The sequence below is a fragment of the Sciurus vulgaris genome (genome assembly GCF_902686455.1).
Source record: "Sciurus vulgaris genome assembly, chromosome: 1".
In the NCBI taxonomy this organism is placed as follows: domain Eukaryota; kingdom Metazoa; phylum Chordata; class Mammalia; order Rodentia; family Sciuridae; genus Sciurus; species Sciurus vulgaris.
In genome coordinates this window covers 40,637,360-40,654,411 of record NC_136461.1, presented here as the reverse complement: position 1 = coordinate 40,654,411, position 17,052 = coordinate 40,637,360, and the positions used below count along the sequence as shown (strand labels likewise).

General features: G+C 37.0%; 1 protein-coding gene across 7 annotated transcripts in view; it reads left to right on the top strand.

Annotated features, from left to right (window-relative positions):
- EPS15 (epidermal growth factor receptor pathway substrate 15) overlaps positions 1–4,766 on the top strand; it is a 149,967-nt gene extending 145,201 nt beyond the window's left edge. For 6 of the 7 annotated variants that reach the window (XM_079154246.1, XM_079154249.1, XM_079154247.1 and 3 more), the window contains one exon: positions 2,277–4,766. In XM_079154246.1, the coding sequence (XP_079010372.1) occupies positions 2,277–2,423 (147 nt within the window). In that variant the 3' untranslated portion in view covers positions 2,424–4,766. The remainder of the gene's footprint in view (positions 1–2,276) is intronic. The other variant, XM_079154252.1, reaches the window with a different exon arrangement.
- The last annotated feature ends 12,286 nt before the right edge of the window (positions 4,767–17,052 follow it).

The following is a 17,052-nucleotide window of genomic DNA, read 5'->3' as shown; positions in this document are numbered from 1 at the left end:
AAAAAAAGTTTTATGAAATAAGTTATTGTCAGGATCTAAACAATTTTAATTATTCGGAGGACTCTAATTCACTAGCCTCCATACTTAAACTGTGCATTCTCTGAGAGCTAATGAAAAGACCTTTAGAAACCATAGAAAGGTGTTGTGATGGGCTAAGGATGTAGCTCAGTAGTAGAGTGGTTGCCTGGCATGCATGAGACCCTGGGTTAGATCCCCAGACCTGCAAAAAAGACAAGTGCTATGATAATGGCATAGGCAGGGCCTGTAAGAGAATTAGAAATTGGGCAACCAACCACAGAGGCATCGAAAAGCAGTATCATAATATTCTATCATTATTCAGATAAACCAAGTCTTTTGCTTTTTAATATAATTCTTAGAATAGCTAGCCAAAGGGCTTCCCCCCACCCCCAGGCTAAATGACCTCATTATCACTGCCTATTCTTTATCAGGAATTTTTCTTTATCTATCACCTTATTCCCTTGATTTTGGAAATAGAAGTTGTAATGGCCAGGTGACCCTGGCTGCAATCTAAAGTTTCCTTCCTTATTATAGCAGCAAGTCACTTAACTAGTTGCTTTATTGCTGCTTCTATTTGTAGTTAGAAAGTAGGGGGACAGACAAACACAATGGCAACTTAGGAGGCCAAGGCAGGAGGATCACAAGTTCAGAGCCAGCCTCATCAGTTTAGCAAGACCATATCTCCAAATAAAAAATAAAAAGGTTCAGGAGTTGAGCACCCCTGGGTTCAATCCCTAGTACCAAAAAAAAAGCAAGCAGGTGGACAAGAATCAGTGTGCAGCTAAGGCAGTTACACCATCCAACTTCTCAAACTGTACTTTTAAGTTCTACTGGCTTCTACTGAAGGTGAAGGAGCAGAATAGAAATCAATATTGTAAATATTGCAAAAATAGAGTGTCAGAATTATCCTGACCTTTCATTTCAAATTGAATTTTAGTTATTTCAAGCAGAGAATCAAGAATTGGCTTGCTTAGAAGATTGTAATTCTCTTAGTATAAAACAACCCTCTGGCAATTTGTGGTATTTAATACCTTAAAAATACCATTTTAGAAGACAAGTCAAAACCTGGTTGGAGTGGCTCTCAAACAATAACTGAGTTATTTTATTTACTTTATACTCAAATCTCAGCATAGTGTAAATAGCTTGCAGCATGTAATAAAAACATCCTTGTTTGTTTTGAAAGATTTATTAAGTATTATAAATTCCGTAGGTACTCTTAATTCCCCCAGGAAAGAAATTACCATTTTCAAAAAGTCTGATGACTATTTCTTTCATTTCATCTTTTTTTAAGCCTCCTCTATATAAGACTTGAAACCAAGTAGAATTTTATTATTTAGTTTCTGCTGCAGTTACTGTTATGGTTTAATAAGAAAATATTTTCCCAATTGAATAATCATTAGTAGTAAGGACTTTTTAAAAACTGAGTCCAAAAGTTCTCAAAGCCTGCCAAAATCTTCAAAATACTTTTTTAAAAAAAAAAAAAGTGTTTTGGTTCTTATCTTGCTTAGTATAACCAATACTCATTATTGTGTATAGCAGAATCAGCCTATTTTTTTCATTCATATATTTTCTGTACCTGAAAGTCTAGGATAAGGTGGAAAATCACCAATGGGGCTTAAGTTAAAAATTACTTATCATGTGAGGATGCTCACGAAAGTTTAAATAGTAAATATTTTACATTAGATCAAAAAGGCTAGCCTCTTCCACTTTTGAATCTACTTACCTACTTTTAAGTGTTTCTAAATGATATCTTTAATGTTTACTTTCATAGACTTTCTCTCCATAGATGGAATTAAAAAAAAAATTAACCACAGTTATGTAACTGATTAAAACTAAACTTGTTGCTGAGCATGGAAGCACACACCTCTAATCCCAGTGACTGAGGAGGCTGACATAGAAGGATCACAAATTTGAGGCCAGCCTCAGCAATTTAGCAAGGCCCTAAGCAACTTGGTGAGAACCTGTCTCAAAATAAAAAGGACTGGGGATGTGGCTTAGTGGTGAAGTGCCTGTGGGTTCAATTCCCAGTACCAAAACAAAACAAAACAAAACAAACAAAAAAAACTAAACTTTGTTTCCTTGGGGGTGCAGGGGACAAGTGACAAGATTATATTACCAGGGTCCTTCAGGTGAAACATGCAATTTTATTATATTTTATTTATTTGAAACAGTTTTATAAAAAACTATTTTTCTTCTTTTTATTGTTTCACTTGCTCATTTAATCATTTGTTCATTCATTTGATCTTTTTAAATGGCAGTATCCCTCTGAAGAAGATATGATTGAATGGGTGAAGAGGGAAAGTGAGAGAGAGGAGGAGCAAAGGCTTGCCCGACTGAATCAGCAAGAACAAGAAGACCTAGAACTGGCTATTGCACTCAGCAAATCCGAGATATCAGAAGCATGAAGAATTCTCTTGTCCTTTGTCCAAAATACAATACTCTTCTTCTTAAATATTGAAGATATTTACCATGTGTATCAAAACTACCTTTGAGCATGGGAATACAAAAGGTTTGAGATTCCTATAAATGTGACAAAAGTCTAGGTTTTTTCTTTTGTATTCAGATTTGACTTTATTATTTCCTCTAAAAGCAGTAACCTAATCAGACAGCTTTACCTAGGTCCCTGTTCTAGTATGCTTTTACTGTGAGCTTCAGCCTGCCTGTGCTACTTTTACTTGTAAAGCTAGAGCACCCAAGCTTCTGCCTTCTGGAATGTAGAGAAATCATTTCACCCCTTGCTACCCTTGTTCTGTGGTTATTCCGATTAGAGTTAGTGGGGTTTATAAAGTTTGAAGTATTCTCCCTTGGTTTGAATGATTGAAGGAGGGGGAAGGGAACAAACACCCCATTTCTTTTATGATTGGTATAAATTGGCTAGTATAAAGTACATTTTTGTATTTCCTTGGAGTACAAATACCATTTAATTTGTTTTTTAGAGAAAAGGAAAAATATTTTGCATCAATCTACTCCACTATTGAAAAAAGGATGCTTTAGATTGAACCATTATAACTTCAGACTCAAATTTTTCCTGAATAAAAAACATTAAAACCTCATGTGGAAATACATTTTTTTGAAACAATTTTCTCTGGATTTAAGGAATTTGAGGTCAACAGATACCACTCCATAAACTTGCTAATTAACAAAATCAGTTTCTTACAAATAAAGTTTGTAAGAAAATGTCCATTTTAAGTGCCAGAGAGTGGAGAAAATTTATCACTTAAAATGTACCCATCAGTATAAGGTAAGCACAAATAAATCTTAACATGAGCTCTTTGGCCTTTGCGGTGGCACTGTCCTCTAGTTCACAATAGGTTTATTTTTATACTTTTGCAGAAGAAACTTTAGCAAGCTAGAACTGGAAGGTACTTTAATTTTTCTTTTCTTTTTTATTTTCTTTAATGAAGGCTTAACTACTTGAAATGTAAAATCTTTCACTGAATACCAATAGGAAAGGTGACATGTATTATACCATATTGTTTTTTGTTCATCTTTGTAGTTTAAATTAGTTGATTTACTCTCTTCATGTTTTTCACCTATGAAATGGGCAACCTATCCTTTTTTTTTTTTTTTTTTAATTGGAAGGGAAAAGATCTGCCAAATTTTCAAGACTCCTTACATTTTAAAATCTTGTCTTTAAAACTGACCTAGTAGACAAGCTGAATTTGAAATAGACTATGAAGTAGTCTGTATATTGTAATCTTTTTTTAAAATATGAGTTACTGACTTAGATAATGTATTGAATAACAGACAAAGAGAAATGCACCTAAAACCTAATTGAAATTCTCTGGGATCAGCAAGTCAAGGTGGTATTGATCTGGGTAACCAGAGTAACTTATTGCTTAGACGATAAGTAAATTCCAAAATATCTAATTTATATCATATTGAAATGGTGCTTTTCTTTCCACACACAATTGGATGGCTGGAGTTTAAAATAAACCACTTCCTTGCACTGCTAACTTTTTTCTACTTTTTGTATATAGAAACATTTCAACATAAGAGTCATACATATGAAGCAAGGGCTGAATCATAATCACAAGGCTTTAATTTTGATAAACTAATCCAGTGACCTAAGGATTTAGGCAAGTTAGCAAAAGTTGTTTGAGAAGGTAGTATTGGAAATTGCTGGTAGGTGGTGTTTTGTGGGTTGGTTTTTTTTTTTTTTTCCTTCCCCTTTCTCTTTGAGAAAAAGGTAAGTTGACTTGAACAACCTTCTTTTGCACTGGGAAAATGAACAAATGTTTGAAATGCTTTTAAAATATTTTTTTTAATTAATAAAAAACACTCTGGAAAATATTAAATATCTGTAACTTATGAACACCAACTTTCAATGTAATAAATGTACCCTAATCTTATGTATGTTAACTGGATTATATAGATTCTTATCTTTTGTTAAAATATATATACTCAGTGGACCAATATAATATTAAAATATGTATATATTATATAAATATATATCTATATCCATGCTTGCTTATGTAGGTTGAATGTCCTCTGGTAATTTGTGATATTTTATGTTGTTGACCCTGGCTTCAGGTCTTGTGCTTAAAAAGGACAGATAAGTATTACTAAGAGTTAAGAGGCAGTACTTAGAAAGTTTTAACTATCTTCTACATACTGGTTCAGCTTTATTTGGGCTCTCTTTCTAAAATTTTCTCTTGCATTTCAAACTTCTAAATTGTAGCCTGTAATTATGAGAATAATATACTTTAAGTAATAATAAAGCATACTATCCACATGTTCAGTTTACATTGGAGTTTTGCTTTGATGTCAATTTTAGTTATTTTGTCCAATTTTTTTGAAAGTTAGGAAATGTGTGCATAGAGAAAGATATATATACAAAGATATATATAAATATTTGTGGCTTTGTATATATTTGTTAATGGATTCTTGGAAATCACTGTGATCTAATAACTTGCTACAGTTCTGGGCTTGAATCCCCATTCTGCCAATTTTGAGAAAGTAATGTAAAGATGACTTTGAGAGCCAAGCATGGTAGTGCATACCTGTTATCCCAACAACTTGGGCATAAGGCCTGTGCCTGTAATCCCAGTTTCTTGGAAGGCTGAGGCAGGAGGACCCCAAAATTGAGACCATTCTGAGCAATAGTAAAACTCTGTGTCAAAATAAGAAAGGGTTAGGGATGTAACTCAGTAGTTGTTTTAGGCAGCTTTTTTGCTACTGTGACTAAAAGACCTGACCAGAACAATCATAGAGGAGGAAAAGTTTATTTGGGGGCTCACGGTTTCAGAGGTCTCATTCCATAGATAGCAGGCTTCATTCCTTTGGGCTTGAGATGAGCCAGAATATCATGGCAGAAGACGGGGTGGAGGAAAGTGGTTCATATGATGATCAGGAAGCAGAGAAAGACTCCACTCACTCACCAGATACAAAATTTATACTCCAAAGGCATGCCCCCAATGACCCACCACATTTAGCCACGCCTTGCCCACCTTCAGTTTCCACTCAGTCCCATCAGGGAGTTCATTCATTGATTGGGTTAAGACTCCCATAACCCAATCATTTCTCCTGTAGACTTTGCATTGTCTTAACATGAACTTGTGGGGGACACCTAATATCTAAACAGGGGTAGAACACCCCTGAGTTGTGTCCCCAGTCCCAAAAATAATTTTTTAAGAAAGTTGTTTAGCCTTCCTGAACCTCATTTTCCTCATCTAATGAATATCCTAACACTTAATTTATAGAGTTGTCCTAAAGGATTTTTTTTTTTTTTTTTTTTTTTTCAGATGAAATCTTGCTATATTGCCATGGCTTACTTCAAACTCAAAATCTTTCTATCTCAATCTCCTAAGAAATTGGGATTACAGACACATGTCACCATGCTTATTCTGATAGTGTGTTAATATTTCTTTTTTAATATTTTTAAGTTGTAAATGGACCTTTATTTTATTTATTTATATATGGTGCTGAGGATCGAACCCAGGGCTTCACACAAGCCACGCAAGTGCTCTATCACTGAGCTACAACCACAGCTCAATATTTCTTTTAAGTAGACAAATTGAGGCACTTTTTTTTTTCCTTTTTTTTCCAGAACTGGGGATTAAACCTAGGGCCTCACACATGATAGGTTCTATCACTGACCTACACCCTCAGCCTCACTTTCTTGTTACTCTTTTTTTTTTTTTTAATTATTATTTATTGAAGGTTTTTTTCTCCATCCCCACCACCCCACCCCTCCACATACTCCTCTCTGCATAATCCAAAGTTCCTTCATCCTCCCTGCCCACCCCCCAGTTATGGATCAGCATTCGCTTATCAGAGAAAACATTTGGACTTTCGTTTTTTGGTATTGGCTTATTTCATGATATTCTCCAGTTCCATCCATTTACCTGCAAATGACATATTTTCATTCTTCTTTAAGGTGGAGAAACATTCCATTGTTTATATGTACATTTTCTTTATCCATTAGTCTGTTGAAAGACATCTAGGTTGGTTCCATAATTTAGTTATTGTGAATTGAGCTGCTATAAACATTGATGTGGCTGTGTCACTGCAGTATGCTGGTTTTAAATTCTTTGAGTGTAAACCAAGGAGTGGGATAGCTGGAACAAAATGGTGGTTCTATTCCAAGTTGTCTGAGGAATCTCCATACTGCTTTCCATGGTGGTTGTGCTTGTATTCTTGATCATTGCATTCTGACTGGAGTGAGATGATATCTTAGAGTAGTTCTGATTTATATTTCTATATCTGCAAGAGATGATGAGCATTTTTTCATATGTTTCTTGATTGATTGTATTTTTAATTATGTGAAGTGCCTGGTCATTTCCTTAGCCCATTTATTGATTGGGTTATTTGGGTTTTTGTTCAGTTGTTTTGAGTTCTTTATATATCCTGGAGATTAATGCTCTGTCTGAGGTACATGTGGTAAGGATTTTCTCCCAATCTGTAAGCTGTCTCTTCACGTTATTATTTCCTTTACTGTGAAGAAGCTTTTTAGTTTGATTCCATCTCATTTATTGATTCTTACTTTTACTTCTTGCACTTTAGGAGTCATTAAGGTAGTCAGTTCCTAAGCCAACATGATGAAGATTAGGGCCTCCTTTGTCTTCGGTTAGTCGCAGAGTCTCTGTCCTAGTGCCTAAGTCTTTGATCCACTTTGAGTTGATTTTTGTGCAGGGTGAGAGATAGAGTTTTAATTTCATTTTGTTACATATGGATTTCCAGTTTTCCCAGCACCATTTGTTAAATGGGCTATCTTTTCTCCAATGTATACTTTTGACACCTTTGTCTAATATGAGATAACCATATTTATGCAGGTTGGTCTCAGTGTCTTCTATTTTGTACCATTGATCTACATGTCTATTTTGGTGCCAGTACCATGCCATTTTTGTTACTATGGCTCTGTAGTATAGTTTAAATTCTGGCATTATGATGTCTCCTGCTTTATTCTTTTTGTTAAGAATTGCTTTGGCTATTCTGTGTCTCTTATTTCTCCAAATGAATTTCATGATTACTTTTCTCTAGTTCCACAAAGAATGTCATTGGGATTTTAATAGGAATTGCATTAAATCTGTATAACACTTTTGGTAGTATGGCTATTTTGACAATATTAATTCTGCCTATCCAGGAACAAGGGAGATCTTTCCATCTTCTAAGGTCTTTATTTCTTTAGTGTTCTGTAGTTTTCATTGTAGAGTCTTTCACCTCTTTTGTTAGATTGATTCCCAAGCATTTTATTTATTTATTTTTTTTGAGGCTTGTGTGAATGGGGTAGTTTCCCTAATTTCTCTTGCCATAGATTCATCACTTATGTATATGAATGTAGTTCATTTGTGGGTATTAATTTTATATCCTGCTACTTTTCTGAATTCATTTATGAGTTCTAGAAGTTCTCTGGTGGAATTTTTTGGATCTTGTAAATATAGAATCATGTCATCAACAAATAGTGATAGTGTTCTTCTTTACCTATTTGTATCCCTTTATTTCTTTCTTTTGTCTAATTGCTCTGGCTAGAGTTTCAAGGATGATGTTGAATAGAAGTGTGAAAGAGGACATTCGTCTTGTTCCAGTTTTTAGAGGAAATGCTTTCAGTTTTTCTTCCTTTAGAATGAAGTCGACCTTGGGCTTAGCATAGATAGCTTTTATAATGTTGAGGTATGTTCCTACCATACCTGCCGGGGTCCAGCCCCAGCAGGAGTCCATGGGTTCCACACTGGTAAGGGGGCAGGGGAGACAGCGTCGGCGATGGATGGAGAATGAAAGACACAGACTCTAGTTCTGGTGCAATCATTCCCACTTTATTCTGGGGAAGGCTGGGTTTATATACATTTTTCTTCAGGCTTTGATGACAGGCTTGTGACTAATAAAATCAAAGAAGTTTCCAAAGCATAGGCAGAAGTTGTTTTTACCGAAAGATTATGAGAAAACAGTAACCTTACAGATTATCCTTACTTAATCACCAGGGCTTGCCATTGATAAAATAAGCTGGTCCATATCTAGTAGCTACTGTGGGAGGTGCTTTGTGCTTAAAACTTGGGGAAACATTGTTATCTATAAGTTTCTGTGCCCCAACAGGTTCTGGCTGTGCCAGTAAATGCAGTGTTTGGTTTTTAACATAATAAAAACATTCTGCTGTTGTGAGGTTAATCATCACAGGGTTTCAACATGTGTTTTGTCTCCATGATGTTTTTCTGGAAATTTGTAGGATTATTCCCATCACCTCTAGCAAGATCCCCAGACTGAAGTGAGTAATATATTATTAGGAAAACTCCACAGAATAACATCCAAGCTAGGGAGGCATACATCTGGCATGCAATCCTTTTAGGATGAGTGTTTGCAATCATCCTTCAGTGGAACTCTGTCAAGCACTGTAAGGAGAGCCAGGCGCCCCGCACATACCTAGTTTTTCCTCGTATATTGAACATGAATAGGTGCCATATTCTGTCAAATGCTTTTTCTGTGTCTATTGAGATGATCATATGATTCTTGTCTTTAAGTCTATTGATGTGATAAACTACATTTATTGATTTCTGTATGTTGAACCAACCTTGTATCTCTGGGTTGAACCCCACTTGTTCATGGTGCACCATCTTTTTAATATATTTTTGAATGTGGTTTGCCAGAATTTTGAGAATTTTGCATCTGTGTTCATCAGGGATATTAGTCTGAAGTTTTCTTTCCTTGATGTGTCTTTGTCTGGTTTTGGTATCAGGATGATACTAGCCTCATAGAATGAGTTTGGAAGGGTTCCCTCCTTTTCTCATTCATGGAATAATTTGAGGAGTATTGATATTAATTCTTTGAAGGTCTTGTAGACCTTGGCTGAGAATCCATCTGATCCTGGGCTTTTCTTGGTTGGTAGGCTTTTCATGGTGTCTTCTATTTCATTGCTTGAAATTGATGTGTTTAAATTGTGTATGTCCTGCTTCAGTTTGGATAGGTCATATGTCTTTAGAAATTTGTTGATATCTTCCAGATCTTCTATTTATTTGAGTACAAATTTTCAAAATAGTTTCTAATTATCTTCTGTATTTTTAGTGTCCATCGTGATATTTCCTTTTTCACAAATTTTAGTAATTTGAGTTTTTTCTCTCTCTTTGTTAGTGTGGCTAAGGGTTTATCCATTTGGTTTATTTTTTCAAAGAACCAACTTTTTGTTTTGTCAATTTTTTCAATTGTTTCTTTTTTTCAATTTCACTTATTTCTGCTCTGATTTTAATTATTTCCTGTCATCTGCTGCTTTTGGTGCTGATTTTTTCTTCTTTTTCTAGGATTTTGAGATGTAATGTTTTGTCATTTAATGGTTGACTTTTTATTCTCTTAATCTATGAGCTCAATGCAATGAACTTTCCTCTTAGCACTGCCTTCATAGTGTCCCAGAGATTTTAATGTGTTGTATTGGTGTTCTCATTTACCTGTATTTTTTTTATTTCCTCCCTAATTTCTTTTTTTAATCCATTCATCATTCAATAGCATATTATTTAGTCTCCAATTGTTGGAGTAGCTTCTATTTTTTATTTTATCTTTAATTTCTAGTTTCATTCCATTATGATCTGATAGAATAGTATTTCTATTTTTTTGTGTTTTCTGAGAGTTGCTTTGTGGCATAACATATGGTCTATTTTAGAGAAGGATCCATGCGCTGCTGAGAAGAAAGTGTATTCACTCATGATGGATGACATACTCTATATCTGTCCATTAAGTCTAAATCATTGATTGTATCATTTAATTCTATAGTTTCTTTGTTTAGTTTTTGTTTGGAAAATCTATTCAGTGGTGAGAGAGGTGTCTTAAAGTCACCCAGTATTTTTGTGCTGTGGTCTATTTGATTCTTGAAATTGAGAAGGATTTGTTTGATGTACATAGATGCTCCATGGTTTGGGGCACATGTATTTATGATTGTTATGTCTTGTTGGTGTATGACTCCCTTAAGCAGTATGACATGTCCTTTTTTGACCCTTCTGACTAACTTTGGTTTGAAGTCCACTTTGTCTGATATGAGGCTGGAAACCCCTGCTTGTTTACTCAGTCTATGTGAGTGATATTTTTTTTGCAACCTTTCACCTTCAGTCCATGGATGTCTTTTCCTAGGAGTTGAGTCTTTTGAAGACAGCATATTGGTGGGTCTTTTTTGTTGTTGGTTTAATCCATTCTGCCAGTCTCTGTATTTTGATTAAAGAGTTTAGGCCCTTCACACTCAGGGTTATTATTGAGATATGATTTGTATTCCCAGTCATTTTGGTTTGTTTTTGGTTTTTAACTTGACTTAGTTTAGTGTAGTTTCTTCCTTTGCGTTTTTTGTTTTGTTTTGTTTTTGGTTTTTGTTTTTTTGTTTTTTGTTTTTCCATTTCCTCCTCGTGGAATATTTTGCTGAGGATATTCTGTAGTGCAGGCTTTCTAGTTGTGAATTCTTTTAACTTTTGTTTATCATGGGAGGTTTTTATTTCATCTTCAAATCTGAAACTTAATTTTCCTGGATATGAAATTCTGGGTTGTCATCCATCTTCTTTCAGAGCTTCTTATTCCAGTACCTCCTGGCATTGGGGGTCTTGGTTGAGAAATCTACTGAGATCCTAATTGGTTTCCCCCATATATAATTTGATTTTTTTTCTCTCACACCTTTTAAATTTCTATCCTTATTGTGTATGTTAGGTATTTTCATTATAATGTGTCTTGGTGTGGGTCTGCTGTAATTTTGTACATTTGGGGTCCTGTAAGCCTCTTGTAGTTGATTTTCCATTTCATTCTTTAGATGTGGGAAGTTTTCTGATATTATTTCATTGAATAGATCATGATTCCTTTGGTTTGTATCTCCATCCCTTCATCTATTCCAGTAAATCTTAAATTTGGTCTTTTCATGTTATCCCATATTTCTTGGAAGATCTGTTCATGGTTTCTTACCACCTTCTCTGTAAGGTCAACTTTATTTTCAAGAGTATATATTTTGTCTTCATTGTCTGAGGTTCTGTCTTCTAAGCGGTCTTGTCTGTTGGTAATACCTGCCATTGATTTTTATTGGGTTTGTTGTTTCCTTCATTTTGAGGATTTCTGCTTGATTCCTTTTTATAATCTCTGCCTCTTTATTGAAGCGATCTTTCACTTCCTGTATTTTCTCTCCCATACCATCCTTTATTTCAAAGATCAGTCTAGGGCTGGGGAGATAGCTCAGCTGGTAGAATACCCGCCTCACAAAGATCAGTCTAACTGTATTTTCTAAACTCCTCCTCTGACATTTCTTCTGTGTTGTCTATGGATTCTATTGTTGGAAATTCTTGGTTTGTTTGAGGCATTTTGTTTCCTTATTTTTTCATGTCATTTGTGTGTCTTCTCATCTAGTGGTATGGAGCTGAGGCAGGTACAGGTTCTACCCTGTAGTCTTATAGGTTCCCTCAGGGCTTCCAGTACCTCACCTTTAAGGGGGAGAACAAATTTAACAGCCCCAATGCAAATAATTGATCACCTTAAACCAAATGACTCCTATTATGGTGTTTACAGTTTTATCGCATAAACAGAAATGATCAATTATTGTCTACAATATAAACAGTAAGTTTGCTGAAAGGGTTTACCATTTCAAATGATGACAGTGAGGGAACAGAAGTAGTGTAAGATGTGATGTTTATGAGGGAGAAGGAGAGAAGATAGAGATAAAAATTCATAGAAAGAGTGAGGGAGGAATTAATAGAGGTCGGCTGTTAGTATGAGAGAAGTGAGAAAGGGAATCCAGGGAGACAGGTAGTTGAGAGAAAGTATTTAGAGATTTTTTAGAAAAAGTAAAAAAAAAAAAAGACACAACAAAACTGTAATATACTATTCAGACACTCCATTCTTTAGTAAATTGATGCATGAAAAATATTTGGATTCAAAGATGGTAGAAATATGAGAGGGACAAAAAGGGGGGAGGGGAAAGTCTCAATGGAAAATTGAATGATTGCTTCTGTTGGCTTTCACAAATTTTCTCAGCTTCCCTTCTCTGCCAATAGGTGGGATTGTCTGAAGTTTGATGCTAGCTCCAGTCCAGAGGGTGCCAGAACAGTCGGGTGGATTAGCCGATAGCAAGAAGCCCTCACATCTTCTTCCAGCCTTCCCACCCGTTATAGCTGGCCCCTTCCAACCCTGCACACTTCATGACTCACTGAGCTGGAGGAAGCCCAGTTTTCTCCAGTTTCTCCAACCTCTGCTCGCCCAAGGAACTGCTCCTAGTCTCTGGCTTTCCCCAAGCTTGCCAGACCCAGACTGGCCCAGGCAAACCCAGCTGCAATCTAATGGACCTGGGCTTCAGCTTCCTCAGGGTCTGTCTTGCTGCAGTCCCAAGATCTCAATGCCCTTTCAACTTGCCGAGAGACCATCAGGGATGCACTCACACAAAGGAGTGGCCCCACAAAGAGGCAGCCACTGTCACACTGAGTAGAAAGACCTTAGTTGCATCCAGACCTGCGGGTACCCCAGTATATCTCCAGGCCCTGACCTGTGTCCCCGACTGATGTGGCCATGCCCTGAGATGGCAGCAGTGGCTGTGGCACTCCAGCTACAGGCTGTGGCAGTTCAGGCCCTGGTCTGTGTCCCAACATGACAGTGGCCTCATGTAACCAAACCTGTGAGAACTGTGACAATGGACTTCCAGAGAACGGTGGACACAGGTGGTCCAGTGGCAATCTGCGGGTGGTCTACAGGGTAGGACGATTGGCAGGTGGACCTTGGGCAGTAGGCAGTGGGTAGGCAAGAGTCAGGCAAATGGGGGATGATAGGTGGTGGTCAGCGAGCAATCTGCACTCAGAAGGCAGGCGATGTGCTGGCAGAGGGCGGGCAATTACAGCAACTAATGGGTGCTAAACTGCAGGGGATCCGTGGGCAGAGAGAACTGCCTCGCAGAGGAACAGTATTTCCTCTGATTGAATCCCAGGTCTCAGAAGGACAAGGAATGCAGCTTCCCCTCTAGTCCCCCCTCACATAATCTTAATAGTGGAAAAGGTGTTTGTTATTGAACGAACATAACATGTGAAGCCCTTTCCTAAGCATTTTGTGTGTATATTCTAGTATCTTGTCTAGTCTCCACAATAGACCTAAGTAGCAGGTACTGTTGTTATCCCCTATTTTAAACAAACACTGTATTTATGTATGATTTGTCAAAATGTGTGAGTGCATTCTACTGTCATGTACAGCTAATTAGAACAAATAAAAAAAATTTTAAAAATGGACTGAGGCTCACTAAAGTTAAATAATGTCCTCTGACCATACAGCCAAGAAGTAGATGAGCCAGGAATTGAACACTGGTCTCTCTGATTCTAAACATGATACTTTGTTTTATTTTAGGCGCAAAAAAATTTTTGCTTGTAGGAAATGGTAGGAACAGGATATAATAAATAATAACATTTTAAAACTCCAAGCATGATCCTGAGTGTTCTGCTTATTTTAATTCATTTAGTCCTCACAACAGTAACCCTGAAAGGTGTAGATTCTATTATTGTCTCCATTTTGCAGAGGTGCCCAAACTTGGCCATAGTTAATGCAGCTAGTAAGTTGCAGAGCTGGAATTAGAACCAAGGAGACTAGTTCCAGACTCTTAACCATCACTTTCTATTGCAGGTAAAGATAAGCCAGCGTAAAAATATCACAAATAAAATAATTCATGTAATCTCACTCTTAAGGATGAATGGAATAAACCTATATTGCATGTGGCTAAAGCATTTTCCAGTGTATTATTCTATTTGACACTCATGACTTGCCAACATATGAAACTACTCAGTAATTATTATAAAACTCTTACCCCACATGTACATGGTAGTAAGGGCATTTTAAAACGATATGGCTGAAAACAAAAACAATGCTGGCAAAAATTAAAAGTAATTTATCAGTGATCTCGAGCTCTTTTAAAAAGGGAGACAGTAACTTTGAAAGAGTTGAAAGTAGCTCACTGTGACTAGAGTTTGTGGGCAAAAGAGTGAGTTATTCATTTCTGTGTAAGATCACCTTAGTGGTGATTTGGGGCACTGCTCTAAGAGAAAACCAGATAAAACAGGGGAAAGGCTGTTGCAGCCATCCAGAGAAGAAAAGACCTAAAACATGGTTGTGACTGAAGCCTAAGAGAAGGTGAGTGATTTGAGAACAATTTGGAATTACCAGATCTTAGGGTTGAGATGTCGGTAGTGGAAGAGAAGAAGTTCTCCAAATTTAGCAATCATCAAGATCACCTGGAGGGCTTATTAAACTACATATTGCTGGATCCCACCCGAGTTTCTGATTCAGCACATCTAAAGGGAACCCAAGAATTTGCATTTCTAACAAATTCTCAGGTGTTGCTGACCCAGGGACCTCCCTTTCAGGACCCCTGGAATAAAAGAACTTCTAAATCTGTGTTCTCTGATTTTGTTAAATATACTCATTTAATCTGCAGTTCTGTTAACATCCTTGTCATTCTATACTTATGGATTCTGCTGCTTAGTGTGAAACACTTCCAGTCTTTTTGTAGATAGATTTTTAAAATAAAATAATTGAAAACTAACATTTAGGGCACTTACAATGTGCCCCACACTACTTGAAGCACTTTATATATACTGATTCATTTAATCTCCCTAACAGTCCTTTAAATTAGGTACTGCTATTCCCAGTTTACAGCTAAGAGGTCTGAGGTACAAAGAGGTTAAATTATTTGCCCAAGATCACAGAGCTAAAAAGTTCCAGAGCTAGAATTCAAATCCAGGCAGTCTGGCTCCAGAATCCATATTCAATTCTGTCCTGCTGAAAAAATTATTTTTTTGCAATCCTGCATCTATAGTATATGTCTTACTGTCAGGAAGCTTCATATTGGGTGAGTTTTGAAAATGCTCAGTGAGAAAGTCATTGTCATTCCATTGTCCTTTTTTTTTTTTTTTCTTTTTGTAGTTGTACATGCACAGCATGCCCTCATTTGCATATTTTTGTACATGGTGCTAAGAATCGAACCTAGTGCCTCACTCGTGCTAGGCAAGCACTCTGCCACTCAGCCCCAGCCCCAGCCCCAGCCCCTCCATTGACCTTTGAAGACTCATATGAGGGTCTTGCCATTTGTGGTGTAGTAGGGGAGATATATCTTATTACACTTTGTTTTGCAACATTGTATACTGAAGATTACTGTGGGTGTTGGTGTAACCAAAAGCTCCATCCTTGTCCCTGATGCCAATTCAACAATGAGGACACAATTTTGAGAAAAAGGAAGAAGTTTTTATTGCTTTGTTGCAAAGGAGAAACACAGAGGCTGTGATTCTCCCCATCAGGAGGAATGGGGATTTCAAAAGAGCTCTTCAAAGGCCACATTCCAGGTGTACCCTGACAGCGTCCTGGGGTCCCCTGATGGTGTGATAACATTCACTTATTAATTTGGGAGATACTTCCTAGAGCCTCTGGCAGATATCTCCTTCCTCTGGAGCACAGATAATTCAAGGTAATCTTGTTCCCCATCCCCAGTTTAGGGAGAGGAAGAGGGAGAACAGGAAAAAGAAAACATGTCCCTTTTATAAATAAGCCTCAGCTATATTCAAAAGGTGCAGTGAACCAGCATTACACTGGGACACCTAGAGGAGGGAGAGAATAGTTCTGAAAAGACTGGAGAAGGCTCTCTAGAGGAGGTGTCCCCAGGACACAGTGTTCTGTTCCTTTGTTCCTAGCTTTAATAAAAGAATATATGGTCACTTAAATTTTTTTATTTTTTGAAGGTCAGCTCTCACAAGATCACACTGTTTGATATCAGGCCTGGAAAAGGCCAGTATCCCAGGCCTCATTTATGTGGCATTTATTACGTTAGTAAATTCAACCAGTAAAACAGAGACAGCTCCTATTAAGCAAGTTCACAGGGACTGATGTAGAGACCGGGATGTCACTTTACAGTAAAAACAAAGTACAGGGCTTTGAATGTCCCTAGTTGAATGCTACTCCCTCTCCCTTGCTGGCACTTGGCTGCCTCTTGCCTCAGGCTCCTCTTAATCTCAGCCTGGGCCATGGACACATTGTTTTAGATTCATATACTTAATCAGGTTACAGTCTGGTTTAACTGGTTGGGTAACTCTATTTGTGGTGACTTTGCATATCTTTGCTTTCATCCATTGTATATACATTTTTCAGTATGTTAAAGAGCATTATTTTTTAAATCATGAAATTTATCATTGAATATGTACGGGGTCAAAAGTCATAATGTTTGAAAGTCACTGATTTTTTTAAAAGAACTTTTCAATTTAAAAATTTAGGTCCTAATATTATATAACCAGGTAAATGATATGAAAGATTATCTCCAGCAGGCATGGTAGTACATGCCTATAGTCCCAGCTACTTGGGAGGTTGAGACATGAGGAACATTTGAGTCCAGGAGTTCCGGGCCTACCTGGGCAATATAACATATAGCAAGATGCCATCTCAAAAAAACAGATTCTGTCCTCCCCATTTCCTACACGGTGACTTAGGGTAAGTCTCTAAACCTCTTTGATCCTCCAGGGGTATGATAACTCCCTCGCAGAATTGTTATGAATGAGGGAAATACAGAACAGGGTAGGCAGCCAAGAAAGATGGCAAGCGAGGAAGTCAGGGCAGGGCCAGAACGAAGAAGCATGA